The sequence below is a fragment of the Petaurus breviceps genome, unplaced genomic scaffold, assembly GCF_028583685.1.
Source record: "Petaurus breviceps papuanus isolate PSGF00001 unplaced genomic scaffold, PetGlider_PUasm1.0 90925, whole genome shotgun sequence".
In the NCBI taxonomy this organism is placed as follows: domain Eukaryota; kingdom Metazoa; phylum Chordata; class Mammalia; order Diprotodontia; family Petauridae; genus Petaurus; species Petaurus breviceps.
In genome coordinates this window covers 11,037,778-11,056,822 of record NW_027187380.1, presented here as the reverse complement: position 1 = coordinate 11,056,822, position 19,045 = coordinate 11,037,778, and the positions used below count along the sequence as shown (strand labels likewise).

The 19,045-nt window shown below is 39.8% G+C and overlaps 1 protein-coding gene across 1 annotated transcript; it reads left to right on the top strand.

The window, feature by feature from the left end:
* The first annotated feature begins 16,887 nt into the window (after positions 1-16,887).
* Positions 16,888-18,925, top strand: AANAT (aralkylamine N-acetyltransferase). The gene is made up of 3 exons (XM_069076304.1): positions 16,888-17,092; positions 17,825-17,979; positions 18,442-18,925. The coding sequence occupies exons 1-3, from the start codon at positions 16,888-16,890 to the stop codon at positions 18,745-18,747; spliced, it is 666 nt and encodes a 221-aa protein (XP_068932405.1). The 3' UTR covers positions 18,748-18,925.
* Positions 18,926-19,045: the final 120 nt, after the last annotated feature.

Genomic DNA, 19,045 nt, shown 5'->3' with positions numbered 1-19,045 from the left:
TATAGGTCTTGGGATACTATATACTGTAGAGCAAATAACCACCAAAGGATAACTTACCCAGCAAAGTTAAGTATAATTCTGAATGAAAAAAAAAAGGACGTATAACAAACTCAAAACTTTCAGGATTTTGTGACAAAAACCCCAGAACATAAGGGAAAATGTGCAATATAACATCCAGGGGAAAAATAAGATAAACATTAAACACCAATTATAAGGGACTCGATAAGGTCCAAGTGTTTACTTCATATATATGAAAATATTAGCAGTACTCATGATTGTCATCATTATTTGGGTAGTTTGAAAGAAAGGCTTGGTCTAAGCTGAGTATGATGGGGGTGATTCTAAAAAAAACTGCTTAGAGAGAGATAAAAAGGAGTAATTATTTCATACAAATGAGGCATAAAAGGAAAATTTGACAGAGAAGAAGCTAGTGGGGGGGGGAGGGTGGGTAATGCTGGAACCTTTCATCAGGAATGGGTTAAAGAGAGACCAACATATATATATAAGGGTATAAAAGTCTTCTAAATTCAGAAAGAAAGAAGAGGGCAAGGGGATAGGGTGGGGGGAGAGAACAAGGGAGGGAAGCTTAGAGGGGTAAGTAGGTTAGGGAATAGGAGGGTAAAGTAGCAGGTAAAGCAGAGAAGTGAGGAGGGATAGCATAAATAGGGCAAGAAGGATAGTGAGGAAAAATAGAAAGGAGGAAAATACACAACAAGGAAAATATAACAAGTAACTAACTTAGAATGCAAATAGGACAAATTTACCCATAAAACTGAAATGGATAGCAAATTTAAAATTTCAATTCAATAATGTTTGTTTTAGGAAACATAAAAATGAGAGATACAAAGATAAAATAAAGGTCAGGAGTACAATTAAGTATGTAAAAAAATGGAGGGATAGTAATCATGATCTCAGAGAAAGTTAAAGTTAAAATAGATTTAATCAAAAGTGAAAAATAGGGGGTAGCTATGTGGAGCAGTGAATAGAGCACTGGCCCTGGATTTAGGAGGAACCTGAGTTTAAATTGGGCCTCAGACACGACACATTTATTAGCTTTGTGACCTTGGGCAAATCACTTAACCCCAATTGCTTTGCCTTCCTCCCTTCAAAAAAGTAAAAATTAAAATTAAATTAAAAATTTAAAAAAAGATTTTTAAGTGAAAAATAGAGAAGCTCTATTGCCATTTATCATCAATATTATTCAATCTTATTTTAGACCAATTATGATGTCAGACAGTATAAAATATCTGAGTATATACTTTCCCAAACAGACATAGGAACTATATGATCATAAACATAACATGCTTTTTATCCAAATAAACTCAGATCTAAATAATTAAGGTAATATTTATCGTTCATGGGTAGGTAAAGCCAATATAATTTTTTAAATGACAGTTTTACCTTACTTATCTATTCAATATCATCCCAATCACATTACTAAAAATTATTTTATTGAGTTAGAAAAAAATTATAACAAAATTCATTTGGAAGAACAAAAGGTCAAGATTCTCAAAGAAACCAGGGAAAAAAGATGTAAAGAAAGGAGTTCGTGGGGTTGCTAGGTGGTGCAGTGAATAGATCACTGGCCCCAGAGTCAGGAGGACCTGAGTTCAAATCTAGCCTCAGACACTTAACACAAAAACTAGCTGTGTGACCTTGGGCAAGTCACTTAACCCTAACTGCCCTCCAAAAAGCAAAAAAAAAAAAAAAAGGAGATTCAGCAGTAGCAGACCTTAAACTATATTATAAGGCGAAAGCATTGCTGAAGTGTGAAAAAGATATTTTTAATTATTTCAAATTAAAATGTCTTGTATAAGTAAAACCTATGTAGCCAAAAACAGAAGGAATGCAGAAAATTGAGGGAAAAAACCTTTGATAGACAACTTCTCACACAGGGTTGAAATATTGCTGTGGTGTAGGAAATGATGAACTACTTGATTTAGAAAAATATGGAAAGACTTGGACTTATGAAGGAAGATACTATCCATCTTCAGAGAAACAGATGATGGGAGCATAGTATGGTCTTACATATATGTGTAGGAGTGTATATGTGTATATTTATTTATATGTGGTGTGTGTGTATATATCTCTAAGCGTAATTGTAGCCTTTTTTAGAGTAAGGAGGGGGAAGGGAGGGAAAAAAATAAAATAAAAACAGCACAGTAGAGAACAAAAGAAAACCTACAAGGAAGCAAAGAAAAAATTGGGCAGCTTTGAAAACAATGTGTAGCATTTATTATATAGGTTTTCTTGAAATGGAAATTTATTGTTTTATATTGAATCTTCTCGTGGTTTGCTGTGTACATGAAAATGTTTTTTTTTCTTTTCTCATTTTGTATTTAAGTTTAAAATAAAAAAAAATTACCAAAAACAATTTTTAAAAATAAAAGAAGTTAGCATCAGAAAAGCCCAGAGAGAAGACAGTACAGGAGGAGAGGGTGATCAATAGTATCATGTTGCAGAGAAGTCAAGGACAAAGATTAAGAAAAAGACCATAAAATTTGACATTTAAGACTTCATTGGTCACTTTGCAGATTACATATCAGTTGAATGAGGTTGGAAGCCAGATTACAAAGACTTGAGTAAGAGGAAAGGTATTAGAATCAAGTGTAGACAAATCTTTAGGAGTTTAGTTGTGAAAGGTAAGAGAGATATAGATTATAATTGGAGAAGTTGATAAAATTTAGTGAACTTTGAAAAAAAGGTTTCTTTTTTTAAAATCCTGAATTTAACAAATATAAAGAGAACATTTCAGAGATTATATATCAAACCACAAATCTGTATTTTGTACAGTTTGATTTTTAAAAAATTAATAAATTTAGCATATTATATTTAAAGTAGTCTTTGTTTCCTTCTGAAATTCCTTGTATTCCCTTCTGTGCATTTTAAAAAAATGCTTCAGGGGCACAGTGAACAGAGCACCGGCCCTGGAGTCAGGAGGATCTGAGTTGAAATCTGGCCTCAGACACTTGACACTTACTAGCTTTGTGACCTTGGGCAAGTCGCTTAACCGCTTAACCCCAACTGCCTTGCTTTCCCCCCTCCGAAAACAAAACAGAAACAAAAAAATGCTTCAATAATTCTCTTTTCTTCCTTTTTCTTAAGCAGCTCTATTGCTAGCACCTTTCTCCAGCCCATTCTCCCCTACTAAAAAACCCACAATCCTTGTAATAAATATAGTGAAGCAAAACAAATCCACACATTTACCATATCCCTTTTAAAATTTCTTATACGAGGGTGGCTAGGTGGTGCAGTGAATACAGCACTGGGCCTGGAGTCAGGAGGACATGAGTTCAAATCCAGCCTCAGACACTTAACTTACTAGCTGTGTGACCTTGGGCAAGTCACTTAACCCCAATTGTTCTACCTTATATCCTCCAAAAAGAAACTAAAAAAATGTTTTAAAATTTCTTACACTGCAATAATATTCTATTACATTAATATACCATAATGTTTTTAGCCTTTCCCTCAGTGATGGACACCCCCTTAGTTTCCAGTTCTTTGCTACAAAAATTGTTGCCATTGTTTTTGTACATATGGGTATTTTCCCTCTTTGATCTTTTTAGAGGCATAGGTCCAGTAGTGGTATTGCTAGGCCAAAAGTGTATGTACAATTTAGTAATTTGGTGGGGGTGGGGAGTAGCATAGTTCCAAGTTGCTTTCCGGAATGTCTGGATCAATGCTCAACTCTACAAACATCATACCAATGTGCCTATCTTCCCAAAGTACCTCCAGCAATTGTCATCTTTCTTTTTTTTTCCTCTTTACCAATCTGATAAATGTAAGTATAGCCTTGGGGTTGAATTTCTCTAATTTTTCATGATCTGGAGCATTTTTAAATATGGTTGTTGATTGCTTGGATTTCTTCCTGGAGAACTGTCAATTCATATCTATTGATCATTTGTCTAGTGGGGGGCTATCATTTTTATATATTTGAACCATTTCCTTAGATATCTTAGATATCAGACTTTTAGCAAAGAAACTTACAAAGATTTTTTCCTAGTTGTTTCTGTTACAGTTTTAATGGTGCTAATTTTGTGCAAAAACTTTTTCATTTATTTTGTTCAAAATCCTCTCTATCCTTTATTTCATCATGAAGTCTTCCCCTATCCATAGTTATCAAAGATATGTCTACATATATCTATATTTTTTTTCATCTTAAAACTGGAGTCTGGTGAATGCATAGACCTTATCAGCTTACGTGGCTGATGCAACTTTCCTATGTGGAGAACCAGGGGGAGACTCCCTCCAGGAAATTCATGGTGATATATAATGGAAGTGCTTTTTTTTTTCTTTTTTTGCCTTTTGGAGGGCAATTGGGGTTAAGTAACTTGCCTAAGGTTACACGGCTAGATTTTTTTGTGTGGGTGTTGTGTCTGAGGCCAGAACTGAACCCAGGTTCTCCTGACTCCAGGGCCGGTGCTTTACTCACTGCGCCACCTAGCTGCCCCTGAAAGTGCTTTTCAAGACACTGAAGCATGCAAGGACCTTCCTTAACTGGTTCTGGTCAGGTAACCACCTAATAAAGAGGGGAATCCTTGATTGATTGTAGTAACATTCAAAAAAGGCCTGCCAGCCTCAGTTATTTCCTCTCTGCCTTAGCTATCTATTACTTAGAGTTATTCCTTTGCTCATGGTGACTGGTGAAGGGAATCAAACTTCTGACCTTATAAGTTCAAAAGGTCTACAAGGTGCTTTGGCATCCTGGCATTCTAAAATTTGGTTTGCAGCCATAACAGTATTGATATCTCTGAAGTATAGAGTAGAACCACCTTTAGCATCCCAACATTCAGGAGTTCACATTTGTAGCCCTTGCAGCATCAATACTCTGGGTAGAAAGGAGTGACCTTTAAGACATCAGCTCAGAGGTAGTTGAGGTAAGTCCTCATCTAACAGAGATAGAATCTTGGACATCATCTTGGTGTTAACCAATGCTATGTAGGAACTAAGCTAAGTATTGAACTTACTAACCCCAGACACTGAAACTGTATGGGGGAGTATGGTCATGAGATGTTGGGAAGAAATGTTTGTATCTATTCTTATTGTATTATGTAAGAAAACATCCCTTTGTAAAAGATCGTTGATGTTAAATTAAATGGGATACATCATAACTAATGTGAAAATATATTTAATATGAATGCATAAGTAGAGCCTATATCATATATTTTGGAGAGGGGGGAAGAAAAGGAGGGTAGAAAATTTGAAACTCAAAATCTTATGGAAGTGAATGTTGAAAACTAAAAATAAATTAATTAAAAAATAAATGGGACAGAGCAGTAGTAACTGGCCGCTATTAATAGAGAGAAAACACAAGTAGGGGCAGGGGAAGGAGGAAGGGGGAGGAAGACTTGAACCAATGATGGTAGAGAAGAGACAATCTCAATCTCTCTGGGTACGCTGAGAACTCTGAGGGGGCAGAAGTAAGCTTGGCTGTGAGAGAGAGTGCCAGTGTCTACAATATATATACTCCTCTAATTTGTTGCTATGACCTTTTATATGTAGATTTTGTATCCGTTTGGATTTTATTTGGGGAGGAGAGAGAATTTGAGTCTTTGTGTTTATTGAATGCTGTGTTATTATGTTCATTTGCTTCTGTATGTTGCATACTTGGTTTGTTCTGTTGATCAAATTTTCAGTCAGTACCAATTAGTTTTGACAAACTGCTTCATAATAGTTTCAGATCTCATATTGCCAGGTACTCTCTCTCCCTTTTTTCTCCACTATTTCCCTTGAGGCTCTTGACATTTTAATTCCTCCAGTTGGATTTTATATTTTTTCTAGCCATTTTAAGTAATCTTTTGGTAAGTTGTTTGATATGTGTATCAGCAAGCACCCCAGTGTCCCCAGGGTGGCTGCCAACACAGGTTCTTGGATCTGCTTCGATAAAGGAAAGCAACTCAAAACGGGTTAACAAGCTTACTTTAATCAGTCAAATATGTATCATTTACCTAGTTCAGAGGAAAAAGGTCAGCACCCCGAACTTCAGAATATACAGACAGAATTATCAAGACAGAAACAGATCAAGTAGACATTTCCAAACTGTCCAACCATTACATCCATACCAAACAACATCTGGGTTTCAAAGCCAGGGGGCTCTGGACAACGGCTTCCCAGAATCCAGATCAAATCACAGAACACTTCTCAAAAGTGAGCCCCAAAACAAAGCTACACATCAGGGTTTATATAACCTTCTCCTGGCTCAGAGAATGTAACAACCTTATTGACTCACTGGCCAATCAAGAAGTATCTACTGAAAAACAAGCCTCCCACCCCAGGCTCCAGGTGCACTTTAGCCTAGGGGCAGGGAAGATCTTTAAATTTACATTCCCATTACAATATTAAACCAATCTTGCATTCCTGGTATAAATTCTAATGAGATAGCTAGGTGATAGTGAATAAAGCCCTGGGCCTGGAGTCTGAAAGACCTGAGTTCAAATCCTTCCTCAGACACTTACTAGCCATGTGACCTTGGGCAAGTCACTTTACTTCTGTTTGCTTCAGTTTCTTCAACTATAAAATGGGTATAATAATAGCACCTATAGGGGCGGCCAGGTAGCACAGCGAGTAAGAGCACCGGCTCCAGTGTCAGACTGACCTGGAGATCGAATCCCGGGCTCAGGCACTTAGCACCCACCCAGAAACACCTGGCTGTGTAACCTTGAGCAAGTTACTTAACCCCAATTGCTTAAAAAAAAATAATAATAATAATAGCACCTATCTCCAAGGTTGTTGGGAGCATCACCTCCTTTCTGTTTTTGCTAGGAACCCTGAGGGTCTTCCTCTCTCAGTCTGATTTTTTTTTAATTAAAGGGACCATCCCTTGATTAACTTCTTAAAGAGTCCTATTCACTGAATGGTCATCTCACTCAAAGTCAGAACCCAAAAAGGCTATAGGCTAGACGGGCTAGACCCACTGCATCCTGGGCTATCTCCAGTCCTTCTGATCAATATCTGACCACTGGACCCAGATGGCTCTGGAGGAGAAAGTGAGGCTGGTGACCATGCACAGCCCTCTGTCACTCAAATCCAAGTCAACTGCAAGTCATGTCATCATCTCCCTGATGTCACGGTCAAAGGGCAAACACAACAACCAACAACCTGTGAGGATCAAATGAGATAAGATCCGGAAAGCATTTAGCACAGTGTCTGGCACACCGTAGGTACAATATAAATGCTGTTATTATTTATTATATTGCTGGTCATAGTGGACTACCTTTCTGATGTGCTGCTGTAGCCTCTTGGTGAATATTTTATTTAAATTTTTCCACACTGATATTAATTATTATATAAGCATAACAAAATAAATAATAATTATAATATATTCTATAATTATATAAATTATATTATTTATTATATATTACATAATTATGTAAATTCTATAATTTTCTTTTTCTGATTTGAATCTCCTTGGGGAAATTAACAAAATGATATTTGTATCATAGAAGAAAGTTGGTAGGATCCCTTCTTTTCTTATTTTTGCCATTTATGTAATATTGGAATTAGTTGTTTAAAAGTTTGATAGAATTTATTTGTGAAACCACCTGGGCCCAGGGTTTTGTTTGGGTGTTTTTTGGAGTTAAGTGACTTGCCCAGGGCCACAGAGGTAGTAAGCCTCTGGGGTCAGATTTGAGCTCAGGAAGAGGAGTCTTCCTGACTCCACGGGTCTAACACCTGGAATATCCACCATAGCACCAAATACCCCTATACAATAGGTTTAGGTGGGATGAATCATAAGGAGAAATGGCACTGGAAGAGAGAACCATAGGTGGTTATGGTAAGAGGCCATGTCAGAGTTTTTTTTCATTTTGTTGTTGTTGTTTAATCATGAAAGTGGAACCCTTGTGGTTAAGGATGAGATCCAAGTGTGACCATCCCTCTGTATGGCTAAGGTGGATGCTGGAGCAGGTCCTAGGATGAGAAGAGACTGAAGAATTAGATAGTTTAAGGGAGTATCATCATAAATGTTAAAGGGTAGAACTTGGTGAGGAGAAAAAAGAAAGGGTCAGGTACTGAATGACCTGGAGGCAGCTATGCAGATGCCTCCAGGGATGTGTGTCTTCTGAGGATGCCTCTGTGTGAGTAAAGAGATGGAAGGAGTATGACTGGAAGAAGCCCAGAATGAAGAGAAGTGGGTTTAATGTGGAAAGGGCATCTCAGAAGGCCTCAGAAGTGGAAGAAGTGCACAGGGTTGGAGAAGATGCAGATGAGAGAATGGGAGGTGAGGCTTGGAGATATCTTGCTCCTATGTAGCCAGTGATTAAGTCATATGAGGATGGGGGAGTATCAAGTGCTGGGATATTGCTAGGCATAGGGGTAACAGTGGGTGGCAAATGAATGATAAAGCTCACAGACCCATTGTTGGACAATGCATGTGGCCTAAAGGGTCAATTTTTTTTTCTTATTTTATTTTTTCTTATTATTTTTCTTAGTAATCAGTATCTTGGAGACTCAGAGCTTCCCCCTTCAGTCCAAGTTCAGTTACATTACTGATAATGAGATTGTATGGAGTCTTATCCTGGTCAAACCCCAGGCCTGAATTGATTTAATCAAAGGTATGGAAGCTCCATGGTGTTTTGCTCCAGCTTGGGTGGACAGAATCTTCTGTCTACATAGCCCAAGGCTGGTAGTGGTCTTGTGTGGTTGGGGAGTGGTCTGGTAGAAGAGGTTTTATTCCTCTGTCTGTAGTTAAAATGATGGTGGGGTGATATCAGCCCCTGTTGAAAAAGTATATACACTGGGTACCCCAACCCCCAAATCTGGCACTGAACCATAACTCATGAGATGCATATATGTCACCAGCTTGAGAGAAATTAAAATGTGAACACAGCCTAATTTCGTTAGTCTCTTTTCTTAGAACAAACACTGTGGAGGTTGACAGTCCCATGGCCTGTACCATGTGGGCTTTTGGGTGATATTCTCCTGGCATCAGTTTTGGGTCCTCCAAGCAGAGTGGCTTCTTTCTAATCTTCCATCTCTCCCTGATGCCTACAGACACATACCCAAGTAAATACCATCCTCTAAAAAACCCTTCACTTGACCCTACCATGCCCTTAAGCTGTCATCCCATATTTCTTCTCCTTTTCAAAGCCAAACTCTTAGAAAAAGCTGTCTATACTCATTTTTCTTTTCTTTCCTCTCATAAATTCTTGTAGTTGTCTGACGTCATCTCTCAAGTGAATTATTGCATAGTTATCAATGATTTGTTTGTAATGAGAATCAATCAGGAGGGCCCAAGATCAATTTGGATTTTTCTCCAATCATTTTGATGAGATCACATGGTATAGACCTTGTATCTGAAGGGCACTTTCCATAAGGTGGTCTTAAGCACTGAGACTTGGGCTAACCACTAACTGGTTGTATCCAGGATTGCTCAAGGAGATATCCTCTTGTCAGAGAACCCTCCCCTTTAATCTGTATGACAAAAGTCAACTGTGAAATGACTCACCTTTCTTTTTTCCTTATCTTTTTCTCCCTTTCTCTTCCTTGGACTTCTAGACAAAAGTGATTAGGGGAGCAGTGATTAGGGGAATTTTCCTTACTCCCCCTCCCCCCCATAGTGACTTGTAGGAGGTATAGATGAATGATATGTATTTACACAGGTGAGCCTGAGAAAGGAGTTTCTAGAGTTCTATTCCTGCCTGCCTGCCTTCTGTCTCCTTTTCTGAGCACAGATCATGGACCAGCAGTACTGAGAACTGATATTGCTAGCCTTCATAAGTAATCCTGAGTTCTAGAGCTTCCAAGAGATTGAGAGTACCTGAATTGAGAGTTGGGAACTGGTCTAGAAGGCAATTTCCATATGAACTCGATTTCTGGAGGAAGAAAAGGATTGCTAATAGTACTGTCCCCCAGCTGAAGGACTAAAGTCATTCCATAAGGGAACAAGAGATCTGGACCTTGCCAACTGTCTATGATATTGCTATGAGTTGTTCAAGACAACTCGGGTAGAAGCTAAATGGGAAGTATTGGTTTAGTACTATAACAAAATTTCTCTACCTTGGTTGGGTTGGAGGGTCTGATGTGCTATTTGAGTATTTTATATTTCTGAATTTGGTGAAATCCATAGGTCTGGATGGCTAGTTATTTTTCTACTCAATATCTTTCCTGGGATTGGGATTAGGTACATTCTATTTCTTGTACATCTAATTTCACAGGTCATAGGCCAGGAGGTGGGGAACTTTCAGCGTGGAGGGCATATATGGCTTTCTAGGTCTATGGCTTCAGCCTTTTGACTGAGTCCAAGTTTTACAGAACAAATCTTTTTGTTAAGGGGATTTATTCTGTGAAGTTTGGATTCAGTCAATGGGCCACACTTGAGAACATAGATAGAGGGAGACATGTGGCCTCAAGGCTGCAGGTTCCGGATCCCTGTCTAGGTCAACAGAGAAAAATTATGAAAAATAAAGCATGTTGATACCTAAAGTAAGCAAGCAAATCTTCTCCAAAATCCCTGAATGCTTTGGAACCATTGGCTTTCCTATTTCTCTGCACACAGAGAGCATCACCCATAATGTTTTCTTCCTGTTTCCCTTTAGCTATTGAAGATTCAGTTCCAGAGTGTAACATATACTTTTTAAAGAAGTAAACAGTATTAAATTTAGATTTCATATAGTGGTTTCATATAGAATTCTCTTTGTGTTGTGCTATGTATATACAAATGTTCTTTTTTGGGGGAGGTGTATAAGGTAAGTAGTAAAAATTTAAAAACAAAAATAACAAATTTTTCAGTTCCAGACTGCTTGCAATTCTCTGCTTTTCCAGGAGATGGCAGTCTCTCTCTGCCTCCCTCTCATTACCCCATTAAGGTAAAGGAGAGGAATTCTATAAATTCCTAATTTATAACTTTAAATGGGGACCTTGGGAGGAGGGCTTTGCCCAGTTTTATACCACAACAAGGTCAACCTACCTACAGAAAGTAAGTTACAAAATAAATCCTCAAGATGTAACCATTACTATTGCTGTTTACAAACATTTAGAGATTATCTAATGTGTGTAAAGTTCCATTTATGCTAGGCCCTGAGGATACACAGATGCCTCAGACCCAATCTATAGACTAGAGAAATAGTCTCCAAAGGCAGGGCTATGATATTCTGGGGGTCTGTGGAATGATCTCAAGGGCTATATGATCAACCAGTTGGAAGGTAGAAAGATGGGTTGCATCACTTTCTCCCCACAGTTACTGAAGGCTTGTCTCTAACACAACCCACACTAAGGCATGATATCTACCATTAAGCAAAACCATGTAAAGAAAGAGTAATCTATTTATTGAAAATAGGTAACTATACCACCTTTTTACCTATTACAACCCAACTTTCTCCCATTTCACTGCCTCCTGCCATTTGTTTGAGCTCCCCACCTCCTCACTTCTTAACCAGGTGTTGTACCCTCTAGGTAGTTATAACTTAACTGGAGGACCCTTGGCAGAGGTTGTAGGTGCCATTGACAAATACACCAGTTTTTCCTCTATACTAATCCTCTGTCCTTCAGATAATCTAGTGGCAGTGGCAGGTACCCCTCCAAAGGCACTATCTGTGCTCTGGGTTGGGTCAGTGATGTGTGATTGCCTTCTTTTAATTTGGGGTGGAGCAGAGTCTGGTATGAATAGTGATGGATGATTAATAGTTGGCACTACAGATCTCATTACATTATCATTCCCTTCAAACCCACCCATTCCTCTTTCTAAATTCTGTTTCTGTTTGTGGCACCATTATCCTTCTAGTCTATCCAAGCAGTTGCCAAATCTTTTCTGTTCTGTCTACAACATCTCTTGCATCCACCCCCTTCCTTCCACTCACAGGGCCATCACCCTATTTCAGACTATCATCACTTCTCTCCTCTTTTCCCATGGTCTCCCAGCCTCCAATCCATCCTCCACACACCTGCCAAAATGATTTTCCTAAAGTGTAGGTCTGACCATGTATCACCCCCTACTCAAGAAATTCCAGTGGTTTCCTTATTTCCTCTCAGATCAAACATAACTTTCTTTATAGTTATCATTTAGAACCCTTCATAACCTGGCCCCAATCTGCCTTTCTTGTCATGTTACTCATTACGCCTTTGGCTGGACTCGACAGTCCAGCGAGATTGACTTTTTGGATGTTTCTCACAGTAATAAAAAAAACAAACAAACTAAACTTTATCTAAACATTAAAAGGAAATTGAGATATGATGCTATCCATTAAACAGAATCAGGTAAAGAAAGAAGAATGAATTTACATTGAAAAGTTCTGACTTGAAATCAGAAACAATTTACTTTTGCTTGTTTTTATGTTAAGTACAGTGAATATCTACATGCAGAGAAAGATGGCTCCTGCTGAAAAATTTATTTTCCCTGTTATGACTTATTATCTATAAATTAAAATAATGTACAGTAAATTAAAGAGTTTAAAATGCTTTACCTAAATTCACTCGCTTGGCTAGTTACTAAAAATTTTTTATTTACTAATCTGCCCTATTCTTTGGGAGATATAGTTTTTTTTTAAATAATGCATATTTAATCACATTCTCTAGAAAAAAGGTTTTTTGTGCAATTAATTTTAAATGTTTCATATTTATCTCATACTTTTAAATTCCTATTTTATGTGTGTTTAATCATATACCTAGCATGTTAGTATAATAGTATTGCTTATCATTTATGAATAAACAAATATATACATGTTAGAAGTGCGTGCTTAAACATTTTTTACTGAGAGTATGATCAAAAAAATTTGGAAACCACTGCTCTACAAGACAAGATGCTTATGATGAGTGATGAGTTAGTGGCAAAGATGACAAGTGCTAATAGGAGTTCAGAGTTCTTTTTCCAGAGGCTGTCCAGCTAGGGTAATCAGGGAAAGCTTACGTATCCCCTCCTTACCAGTAAAAAAAACAAACAAACCAAAATTTCAAGCAACTGTATGGGTTAATCAATCAATAAGTATTATTATTTGCTATTATTATTTTAAATTAAGTATTGTTCAGTTGTTTTTTAGTTGTTTCTGACTCTTCCTAACCCTGTTTGGGGTTTTCTTGGCAAAGATACTGGAGTGGTTTGCCATTTCCTTTTACAGATGAGGAAACTGAGGCAGACAGGGTTAAGCTACTTGGCCAGAGTCACATAACTAGTAAGCGTCTCAGGCCAGTGAACTCAGGAAGATAAGTTTTCTTAACTCCAGGCCTGATGCTGTATCCACTTCACCACCTAGCCCACCTGTATAAGAATATTTAGAATAAATCTAACGAAAATCAATAAAAGTTCAATGAAATTTTAGATCAGGAAAGGCTTCATGTAAAGGGTAATGGGTACACTGCATCTTGCAGAATTTTAGAAGAGGGTGGTGAGGAGGCAATCCATTCTAGGCAAGGTGGACAGCCAATGCAAAGACCACAGTGATGGGAGACGAAGTGTCATTAACAGAGAGAAGGGAAAATCATGTTGGCAGCAGCATGCAGGATTTTCTGGAGTGGCGAGAGATGTGAGCCCAAGAGACCAATAAGGAGGCTGTTGCAATAATCTAGGAAAAAGGTGGTGACTGCCTGAACTAAAGTGGTAGCTCTGAGAGTACAGGGTACTGAAGATGTTCTGAAGGTGGAAACAGCAAGATTTGACAATTGATTGGACATGTCTGATAAAGAGGGAGTAGTCAAGGATAATGGACCTGGGCCTTTGGAATGATGTTGGTGCCTTCAAAAGAAAGGGGGGAAATTTGAAAGGGGAGGATTTGGAGTAAAAGTTAATGAGCTGAGTTTTGATTATGTAGAGTTTAAGGTGGTACAGCTGATAGAGTGCCAGGCCTGGAGTCAGGAAGACTTTTCTTCTTGAGTTCAAATTTGGCCTCAGACACTTAATAGCAGTGTGACCCCGGGGCAAGTCACTTAACTCTGTTAGCCACACTTCTTCATCTGTAAAATGAGCAGGAGAAGCAAATGGCAAACCATTCCAGTATCTTTGTCAAGAAAACCCCAAGTGGGGGCAGCTAGGTGGTGCAGTAAGTAGAGCACTGGCCCTAAAGTCAGGAGGACCCGAGTTCAAATCCAGCCTCAGACACTTAACTAGCTGTGCGACCTTGGGCAAGTCACTTAACCCAATTGCCCTCCAAAAAGCAAAAACAAAAAAACCCAAGTAGGATCACAAAGAGTTGGACCCGACTGAACAATGTTGAGTCTGGGACACCTACCAAAATTGTCAACAAGCAACTGGTGATGTGGAACAGGCTCTAATGAAAGAGAGTATTGTCTGGAAAGACAGATCTAGGAGGCCTCTGCATAGAGATAATAATTGAACCCATGGGAGTTGATGAGATCATCCAGGGACAGTGTGTGAAAGAGGACTCAGCTTCCAAATAGGTAGGACAGACTAGGGAAAATAACACAAATATTCAATCTAAATCCCTTAGAATTAAGTTAAAACTCTTCTCATTTTCCCTATTATCACTGGTAGTGTGATTTATGTACTTCTCTCCAAGCCTAATGTATCACTAATTCCCTCTGATTCTATTCACCTCTGAGTAGAGATCTCAGGAAATAACAGCAGAAAGATGGACACTCTACCCTGCAGGGAAGCACCTCAAACTCATCGATTATTGCATATAATAGTCCACATATCCCTCTTCATCCAAATTTTTACTCCAGACACCACTATCTTTCCCTTACTTCACCTCTGTCCTTTCCTTCTTTTAATATCAGAGTAGTGTGTTAAGCATTTTTCATGGACTCATGGAACTTTAGGTGAAGAAGAGACATTGGAAATCATATGCTCTAAGGGTTCTTAACTTGGGGTCCATGAACTTGTTTTTGAAAAATGTTGAGTTATATTCCAATATATTTGGTTTTATTTGTAATTCTATGCATTTTGTGCATTTCAAGCATTATTCTAAGAAGGGGTCCATAGGTTTCATCAAACTGCCAAACAGATCTATAATACAAAAAAAAGGCTAAGAACTTCTGATTCAGTCCAACTGCCTAATTTTACAGATGAGGAAATTAAGTCTTTGGGGAAGTGACTTGTCAGAACTAGAACCCAGGCCTTCTGACTTCAGTCTAGCATTAAGTCTAAGCCATCCCACTTTAGAATCATCCGGCATCCCACTTTCTGGGTTCTGAGGAAATCATCAGATAAAAATGTTTTATCCTTTTATCCTTCAACAGGGCAGAGGAAGTAAAACCTTTCAGAACACTTGACTGGTGTAACTAGTATGATGAAAAAAGGCACAGAAGGCAATGAGGATTAAAAATTCCTTAAGATCTTGTCAGGTCCCCTACCCACCACTTGTTTCACTGTATGATAACACCATATTTCCTTATTACTCTCTGGAGGAAAAAAAAAAGGCTGATGTGGGTTTGTGCCTGATAAGTGTTCACCTTCTTTCTGGCCCGTAGACAACCCTGATGTTATGTGGGCAGTAGCTACTACTGCTGCCTGGTCTAGAAGTTCTTTCCTGAAATTCAAGAAGAGGAGAAAGCATCCAGTGAGGGAGGCTAAAAGCTTGAAGAAACATCAAAAAATGGCCTTTCCCTGGTGCAAGGGTTCCTGATCCTTTTTTTTTCTTTCTATCTATTCATCTATTTCTTCATTTACTTGTGTATTCATTCATTCATGTTTTCATCTATTTATTTAGTACTTTAGACCCCTCTGTGAAGGTTATGAACTCCTCTGAATATTTGTAAAGGCATAACATAAAATACTCAGAAACACAAAGGAAACCAGTTTAGTTAAAAAAAAAAAAAGTTTACAGACTCTACATGATTCTATTCACCTTTCCACCAGGCAAAGTAGGTTAATTCCCCTAGTAAGAGACTACTAAAGTTTCCAGGCGACAGCAAAACACTACTACTGCCTCCTGGGTTGGGGAAAAAAGGGAGGAAATTCAGGGGGTGTCACTAAGCCTGTTGACTTAAGGATAAACATCCAAGCATCCTTGCGCCCAGTTCCACTGTACTTTTTTTTTTTTTTGCTTTTTCGAGGGGGGGAGGTAGGACAATCGGGGTTGACTTGTCCAAGGTCACATGGCTAGTAAGTATTAAGTGTCTGAAGCCGGATTTGAACTCAAGTCCACCTGACTCCAGGGCCCATACTCTAATCACTGTGCCACCTAGCCACCTCTCTACTGTACTCTTAATATACAGTTCTCTGTCTCATGTTCCTTGATCTTCTGGCCTCTCTCCAATCCCTAAACCCATCCAACCCCTCCCTCCCAGACTTGTACTTCTAGAGGCAGGGTCTATCAGCAGAGAATATTCCCCTGGGGCCTAGGAAAGCTGCTTTGCAGAGCTCAGCCACATTAAGTGGCTTTTCTCTGAGAACCAAGGGATGATGCTCCCAGAACAAAGCTGCTCTGCTCTGCTCACTGGTCCTGAAACCAAAGGTTCTAGGAATTCACATTCTTAACAGGTAAGTGGCTCTGAGAATCCAACAGACCCTTCCCCCCATGTGACCACTCCTAGCTTTCTGGGGTCCAGCCTCAGAAAAGTATCTATTTAGTTTGGACATAGTTGTTTGATTTTGTTTCCTTTGAATTCCTTGAAGTCAGGAACTGTTTTTATCTTTCTTTCAATCTCCAATCTTTAGTATAGTGCCAGGCATACAGTAAGCACTTAATAAAATGCTTCTTCATTTGAATACCAGAATGGTTCAAGGACTCCCTGAAAGTCACTTGCCTGGGGCACACAGCATTTAGGGGCTCCCCCTTAGCTCCCTTCTGGCCCCAGCTATGGCTTCACCTGAGTTTTCTACTACTCCATCAGCCCAAGATTCACTTTGAAAACTATGGGGCATTGAAAGCTACTCAATGACCATTGAAAAGATGAGGAACCTCGTTTGTTCTCTTATAAAGGACATTTTCTGGAAAGTAACCACGGAGGACCATTTCTCTGACCTGCACCCAACTGCTTAAGAAAAAGTCCTCAGTGATGGAGACAGTTGCACTAGGGACCCCTGGGGCAGACAGGATGCCTGCACTGAATGCCCTGACCCATCAGAAGCCCAGAATCTTGAGCCCAGCCTGGGGACTTTCGGAATCCCCAATCCGCCAACGCCGTCACACACTCCCGGCCAGTGAGTTCCGATGTCTTTCACCAGAAGATGCCATTGGTGTGTTTGAGATTGAGCGAGAAGGTAAGTCACTGACCCTGCAGTGTGGGTCACCTCTTTTCATTTATTTTGCTACTTGAATGAGGGCCAAATCAATACCTGTGGATGTTGGGACAAGTAGGGCCAAGTGGCAGAGATCAAACTTCTTGGATTGCTTTTGTCCTAGGGGAAGAGGATAGGATGATAAAATGAGAAAAAAGTCTAGCAACTATATAATCCCTTCCTTTTAAAGAGAAGGAAACTAAGGCCCAAGATCACATAGCAAGTGAGGGTAAAGCTGTGATAAGAACCCAGGCTTCCTCACTCAGTGCTTTTTCAGAGCAGGAGGTGAAATAAGTCCCTTTTAAACTCAGGCTGCTTGGCCTTTACTTTTCAATTACTTCATACTGAAACACTGCTAAAAAGAGTAGAGGATGTTTGTTGTTTGTCCTTTGTTCTTGACATCCTTTGTCCATGACATCAGGGAGGTGATGCCATGACATGCAAGAGAATTGGATTTAAATGAGGGAGGGCCATGCAAAGTCACCAACCTCACTTTCTCCTCTGGAGCCATCGGGGACCAGTAGCAAGATATAGTTCTGAACTGGAGACGGCCCCCAGGAGAAAGGGTCAGAGAATGAAGTACATTCCCCTTCCTTCCTCTCTCACCCAACAAATTCACCCTTATCTGTTTTCTCAGTTGTCCTGGATTTCCAGGTCTGTTCACATACAGCAGTGACTAACAGATGGATCTGCTCTGTCTCTTCCCATCCACAGCTTTCATCTCTGTCTCTGGCAACTGTCCCCTGTACATAGATGACATCCGGCACTTCCTGACCCTGTGCCCAGAGATGTCTCTGGGCTGGTTTGAGGAAGGTCGGCTTGTAGCCTTCATCATTGGCTCCCTCTGGGACCAGGACAGACTGACCCAGGTGAGGTGCTGGGGGTGGGAAGTGGGAGAGAATGGGAGATGTAAAAAGGCCCAGTCACCTAGGAGAGTCTTCTTCTTAGCCAACTTGGTCCCAGATTCTTTTTAAGTGATGGTAACCTATATCAGATTATTCACCCAGAGTGAGAAGAGGTAACTGGTTTATATGTCCTCTCTCAGCAATGAACAGAGGAGCAAACCTTTCCCTCACCTTCCAATTTCCAAGGCTAAAATAAGGTAACTGGAATACCTCTTGCCCCAATACATAGGAGTGCACTAAGATTCTCCAGAGACTTTCTCAAGAGAGTATCCCAACTACCTTAAGTGGTGCCCTAATTTTTGGGGACACCTTGTTTTTCCCCTAACCTAGACAGGTCCTGGCCAGATAGAATGTGTAACTCTTGGGGATTGGGAAGGTGGGGGGAAAAAGTGAGTCAGATTTAATTTCTTTCCTCTGGGCCACCAGGAATCTTTGACATTACACCAGCCTGGGGGCCACACCGCTCACATTCACGTGCTCGCAGTACATCGTACCTTCCGCCAGCAAGGCAAGGGCTCCATCTTGTTGTGGCGCTACCTACAACACCTATGCTACCAGCTGTCCGTTCGCCGGGCTGCACTTATGTGTGAGGACTTCTTGGTGCCCTTCTATCAGAAATGTGGCTTCCAGACGGTGGGTCCATGTGCGGTCGGTGTGGGCAATCTATCCTTCACTGAACTCCAGTGCCCAGTGCGAGGTCACGCCTTCCTTCGAAGGAACAGTGGTTGTTAAGTTTTTTCCTCCCTTCCATCTAATACTTTTCCCTTACCTCTGAAGCCCAGAGTCCTTCTGGATCCTGGTGGGGGCATGCAAGGCACTTTGGTGACTAGGAGGAAGTGGTCTGATGGGCCACTGCTACCATGACCGTTGCTCAGATTTTAATAGCAGTAAAGCCCAGCCACACAGGGCTGGATTCCCTTCCCTTCCTTCCATTCCTCTCCAAGTTCCATCCCAATTTAGCTAAATTGTTAAAAAGTAAAGGAATTCTCAGTTGTCAGGTTGGGGCTTATACTAAAAAGAGATGGCACCC

Excerpts from the sequence above, each read along its gene's own strand:
- AANAT (XM_069076304.1), top strand. The coding sequence starts at position 16,888 with ATGGAGACAGTTGCACTAGGGACCCCTGGGGCAGACAGGATGCCTGCA. Across the intron at positions 17,093-17,824 it reads GTTTGAGATTGAGCGAGAAG|CTTTCATCTCTGTCTCTGGC; the intron begins GTAAGTCACTGA and ends TCCCATCCACAG. Across the intron at positions 17,980-18,441 it reads ACCAGGACAGACTGACCCAG|GAATCTTTGACATTACACCA; the intron begins GTGAGGTGCTGG and ends CTGGGCCACCAG.